This window comes from Bos taurus, chromosome 4 (assembly GCF_002263795.3).
Source record: "Bos taurus isolate L1 Dominette 01449 registration number 42190680 breed Hereford chromosome 4, ARS-UCD2.0, whole genome shotgun sequence".
In the NCBI taxonomy this organism is placed as follows: Eukaryota; Metazoa; Chordata; class Mammalia; order Artiodactyla; family Bovidae; genus Bos; species Bos taurus.
Window position 1 is genome coordinate 106,363,319 of NC_037331.1, and position 6,095 is coordinate 106,369,413.

The following is a 6,095-nucleotide window of genomic DNA, read 5'->3' on the forward strand; positions in this document are numbered from 1 at the left end:
TAGCAAGGTTATGTTCAAAATCCTTCAAGCTAGGCTTTAGCAGTACTTGAAAGGAGAACTTCCAGAAGTACAAATTGCATTTAGAAAAGGCAGAGGAACCAGACATCAAACTGTCAACATTCATTGGATCATAAAGAAAGCAAGGGAATTTCAGAACAACATCTACTTTTCTTCATTGACTGTGCTAAAGCTTTTGATTGTGTGAATCACAACAAACTCTGAAAAATTCTTAAAGAGATGGGAATACCAGACCACCTTAACTCTCTCCTAAGAAACCTGTATGTGGGTCAAGAAACAACTGTTAGAACCTTACATGGAACAACTGACGAGTAAAAAATTGGGAAAGGAATACAAGGCTGTATATTGTCATCCTGTTCATTTAATTTATATGCAGAGTTCAGTTCAGTTCAGTCGCTCAGTCATGTCTGACTCTGCGACCCCATGAATTGCAGCACACCAGGCCTCCCTGTCCATCACCAACTCCTGGAGTTCACTCAGACTCATGTCCATCAAGTTGGTGAAGCCATCCAGCCATCTCATCCTTTGTGGTCCCCTTTACCTCCTGCCCTCAATCCCTCCCAGCATCAGAGTCTTTTCCAATGAGTCAACTCTTTGCATGAGGTGGCCCAAGTACTGGAGTTTCAGCTTTAGCATCATTCCCTCCAAAGAACACCCAGGACTGATCTCCTTTAGGATGGACTTGTTGGATCTCCTTGCAGTCCAAGGGACTCTCAAGAGTCTTCTCCAACACCACAGTTCAAAAGCATCAATTCTTTAGCACTCAGCTTTCTTCACAATCCTACTCTCACATCCATACATGACCACTGGAAAAACCACAGCCTTGACTAGACGGACCTTTGTTGACAAAGTAATGTCTCTGCTTTTGAATATGCTGTCTGCTGCTGCTGCTGCTGCTGCTAAGTCACTTTAGTCGTGTCCGACTCTGTGCGACCCCATGGACTGCAGCCCACCAGGCTACTCCATCCATGGGATTCTCCAGGCAAGAACACTGGAGTGGGTTGCCATTTCCTTCTCCAATGCGTGAAAGTCAAAAGTGAAAGTGAAGTTGCTCAGTCTTGTCCGACTCTTAGTGACCCCATGGACTCCAGCCCACCAGGCTCCTCCATCCATGGGATTCTCCAGGCAAGAGTACTGGAGTGGGGTGCCATTGCCTTCTCCGAATATGCTGTCTAGGTTGGTCATAACTTTCCTTCCAAGGAGTAAGCGTCTTTTAATTTCATGGCTGCAATCACCATCTGCAGTGGTTTTGGAGCCCCCCAAAATAAAGTCTGACACTGTTTCCCCATCTATTTCCCATGAAATGATGCAGAGTACATCATGCCAAATGCTGGGCTGGATAAACCACAAGCCAGAATCAAGATTGCCAAGAGAAACATCAACAACTTCGGATATGCAGGTGATACCACTCTAATGCCAGAAACTGAAGAGGAACTAAAGAGCCTCTTGATAAGGGTGAAAAGGGAGAGTGAAAAAGTTGGCTTAAAACTCAACATTCAAAAAACTAAGATCATGGCATCTGTTCTTATTTTGTCATGGCAAATAGATAGGGGAAAAGTGGAAGAACTAACAGATTTTCTTTTCTTGGGCTCCAAAATCAGTGCAGATAGTGACTGTAGCCATGAAATTAAAAGATTCTTACTCCTTGGAAGAAAAGCTATGACAAACCTAGACAGTATATTAAAAAGCAGAGACTTCACTTTGCCAACAAAGGTCTGTCTAGTTAAAGCTATGTTTTTTCCAGTAGTCGTGTACAGATTTGAGAGTTGCACCACAAAGAAGGATGAGCACCAAAGAACTGATGCTTTCAAATTTCAGTGCTGGAGAAGACTCTTGAGAGTCCCTTGGGCTGCAAGGAGATCAAACCAGTCAATCATAAAGGAAATCAGTCCCAAATATTCATTGGAAGGACTGATCCTGAAGCTGAAACTCCAATACTTGGCCAGTTTATATGAAGAGCTGACTCATTGAAAAAGACCCTGATTCTGGGAAAGATTGAAGGGAAAAGGAGAGAGGGCAGCAGAGGATAAGATGGTTAGATAGCATCACCAACTCAATAGTCATGAATCTGAGCAAACTCCAGGAGACAGTGAAGGACATCGAAGCCTGTTGTGCTGTAGTCCATGGGGTCGCAAAGAGTCAGGCATGACAGTGACCAAACAATTACAACATCGCATACACGCTTCAAAAGGGAGAGGCGAAAGCAATGCTCTGAGGTTTAGCAGACAGAACTTTTGCCTGCTTCCAATCCCCAGGTATTTCCGTCTTCTTTAGGTCACCAAGATTTTCCAGAGAAGAAGGACTCCAATCCACATGTCACCACTCTAGATACTTTTAAGGCATACATACCTCATATGTATTCTTTTGAGGCATGCATCATACATACTTCCCAATAGCAATCAGGTCAGGATAACATGAAAAACTACCAGAAAAAAAGAGAACCATAGGCTACTTTAAACCATACGGATATCTTGTCAAGAAATTTCACAAAAATGTAGGAAAATAACTAGTAATAGCTGATAAAGAAACAAGGAGAATATCTCTGCCTTTGGCCCTTGATTATGCCATATATCTCACCACAGCACCTCATGTTATTTCTCCCCCAGGGAATAATTTGACCAACAGAGTACATAGAAACATGGACGTATGTCATTTCTCTGGTTCTTCCCACATCGCAAGAATATGATTCTTTGAGTACAACAGTGGAAGCAAAAAAGCAGTTTAAACTAAGGCAATGAGACTCAAGTGAGCAGAGAATGGGTTTTATTTTTACCTGTCTTTACATGGCCTGATCAGAAGTTGCACATCTTATTTAATTTTTGTGATGGTGATGATGGTAAAAGAGAAGAAAACTTAGTGTTTTCTAGGTTCCCAAATAATTCATAATGCAGACTGTTCCACTGAAAAAAGGAACTGAGAGAAGAGCTAACCCTTGAGGAGTTGACAGCCACGTTTCACTCCATCTCGAAGGGCCTCTTTGACTTTGTCATTGCGGAGAGTGAAGATGAAAGGGTTCAGCAAAGGAGTTAACACAGAAATCAACAGGGAGACTATCTTATTGTACTCAGCTGCCTGTGTTTGTTTGGGTTTCATGTAGAGGAACAAGCAGCTGCCATAGCCGATGACAACAAAGGTGAAGTGGGAGGCACACGTAGAGAAGGCTTTCCTGCGGCCAGAGGCAGTGGGGATCTTGAGGATGGTGGAGATGATGTAGGTGTAGGAGACAATTGTTGGGGCCAGAGAACCAATGATAATGAAAACAGCCATTAAAAACAGAACAAACTCTGTGAAAAGAGTGTCATCACAGGACAGCTTGAGCAACTGACCTCGGTCACAGAAAAAATGGTCTAAGACGTTTGATTTGCAGAAGGTAAACTGAAATGTGGCATAGACTGGCCAGATTTCGGAAAGGAACCCAAACACCCATGACCCAGTCACCACCGAGATGCAGGTGTGGCTGTTCATAATGGTATTGTACCTCAAAGGGTTACAGACAGCCATGTAACGGTCCACAGCCATTGCTCCCACCAATGCAAACTCTGTGGTCCCCAGAGCAAGGTACAGAAAGAGCTGGGAGACACATGCAGTCAGAGATATTGTCTGCATTCCAGGGAGCAGCAACCCCCAGAGCATCGCAGGGACGATAAGGGACGTGATCATGATCTCCAAGGCAGAGAGATGACCCAGGAAGAAATACATGGGGGACTGCAGACGTTTATCGACACAGACAATCACAATGATGACCATGTTGCCGATTATTGTCACTGAGTAGAAGAGAAAGAATACAGCAAAAAGAACATGGTGTAGTTCTTGGGACCCTGAGAACCCTAAAAGGTAGAATTCAGTGACACTTGAGTGATTACTCATCATTCAGTCCTTGTTTCTGCTCCTTGGGAAACCTAGAGATCAAAAGAAAAGAAATGCTGCTCCACTTGGTCCTTCTCTTAAGAGAGAAGGAGCACAGATTAGGATGAGGAACTATTTCCAATCTGGTGACCAGGTGAGGGGTCCCTACTAGGATGCTCTGTACAAAGTCAAACCTAAATGCTGTCACCTCACATCCAACTACAAGTTCACCGCCTGGAATGGATGAAGATACCATCATCTCTATGCTGCGAACAAAACCTCCCTTGGCTTTTTCCCCCCAACTAGATGTGCTTTCTCATAGGGAACAAAGGTTAAGGCTTAAAAGAAGCCAGTTTTGATGCTGTATCAGCTCCTTGGATCTGGGGGTTGTTCTTTTCTCTTAGGCTCATTGCATCAGATGACACAGTAGCATTTAAGAAGATGTTCAAAGGACTGAAATTTACCCTATGCTTCATCCTGATTGGTACTACAGAGACCCACCTTGGGGTCAGCAGAAGAAAGGCAAGGGGGTCTAAGAGCATTACCTGGTTTCTCCAGATTTAAAAATTTCCCTATTCCCATTAGTGCTCCAAATGGAAACTCTTTGAGCCTGGGATAAATTTCTAGGTAGATTTATTTCTATTTAACTCTATTTTGCACAAAGTCTGGGAAGGAAAGAAAGATGGTGCCCAGCATTGACAAGTTTAGATCCAAGGCTCTCAGACACTCTGCATGCCTGAATCTCTACCACTTCATCCATCCCGCCACACTAACGTCATCTCATCAGGGGACTCTTTCCAATTACCCTCCCTCACATTGGAAAGACATGGTGTTCTTAGACTTCAGTTTTCTTTCTATTATTACCTGATATTATTATTACCTGATATTATTTTTGTGTTTAATTGTTTATCCCAACCTTACTTGAATGTGAAATAAATGAAGCAGTGTACAAAACAAATATCCCTGCACTGTGGAGCTTATATCCAAGGGGGCAATGGAGATTATTCCAGACACAAAACAAAGAAGGGAAATATTTAAGATGTTAGTTTACTAACCATGCCATAGAAAAATAAAGCAAGAAACAGGGACAAGAAATTTAATTTTATTTATTCATAGTCCATGTATGATGTTAGATATAAACCCATGAGAGCAAAGATGCATCTTCTATATATTATACACAATCATATACAGAAAAATATATTATATGCAAGCTATTCTTGAGACAAGTAGTGGTGAAAATATGACAGTTTCTGGCAGAGGATGGACGTATAAACATTTAATATATGGTTTAAAAGTACAAGGTCCTGGCCAAGGCTCATAAGCCATGTCCCCTCCATCCTATTATTCTTGGTCTGCTTTCCTTCTTCTTGTTACCATTTTTCCTTCCTCTCTCCCCTTCCTGAGACCTCCCCAATATCTCTGTAAATCTTTCACTGATGGGAATCCAAGCTTCAGGGACAGAACTACTTGGCGATCTCTGTGGTCTGCTTCTCCCCCTTTTGGGGTAACCATCACTAGATAAACATGAGAGAGGAGCCTGCTGACTGATGTCAGGGAGCTGCGCCTGCACGAGCACCGGGTCAGAGAAGAGCTGCCTCTGCTCTCCGCTCTGCAGCTGCTCCCCGGCCCAGCCTCCAGACTCTCGGCGTCCTCCTCTAGAAGGCAGCCAAGCCAGAACTCCCCATCCTCATCCTCTCCAACACTTTCCTCTGTATGGGGGAACCCTGAGAAGACACTCACCTCAATGCACAGGCTCCTCTGCCACTTTTGATGCTCTCTGGAACTCGGGCAGGGCTACTCCTGTCTGGCTACTGCTGAGCTGAACACAGAACACAGAACACTTGGTGCTGCATCCATGCATGGTGAAGAAGGAAACTGTCCTTGGGGAGGGGTTAGGAAAAACGTCCAGAAATAACAGTGTTGTGCGGAGCTAAGGGTCTCTCTCTCTCTCTCCTTCTCCCCCACTTCCCTCCTTCCCAAGGGGACTTAGTCATTGAGGACCCTGTTCTTAATTAGCCCAGGCTCAGGGCATCCCTCAGCAAGCAGTCTGGGGAGAGCTGAACAAACTTCTATTCATTCTCATCCTTGAGCAATTAAGTTTCAGAACTTTTTCAACTTTTTTGTTTAATTGGAAACCCAAGATCTCACCAGAGGCTTCTCAATTCAAGGCTGCCTACTCAAAGACCTCAGGTCTAGGCTTCCAGAAGATGTCTCAAACTCTAAGCAGATCA

General features: G+C 43.7%; 1 protein-coding gene across 1 annotated transcript; it reads right to left on the bottom strand.

The window, feature by feature from the left end:
* Nucleotides 1-2,943: 2,943 nt before the first annotated feature.
* OR9A2 (olfactory receptor family 9 subfamily A member 2) lies at nucleotides 2,944-3,888 on the bottom strand. Its single transcript, NM_001390755.1, has one exon. The coding sequence runs from the start codon at nucleotides 3,886-3,888 to the stop codon at nucleotides 2,944-2,946; it is 945 nt and encodes a 314-aa protein (NP_001377684.1).
* Between the last annotated feature and the right edge of the window lie 2,207 nt (nucleotides 3,889-6,095).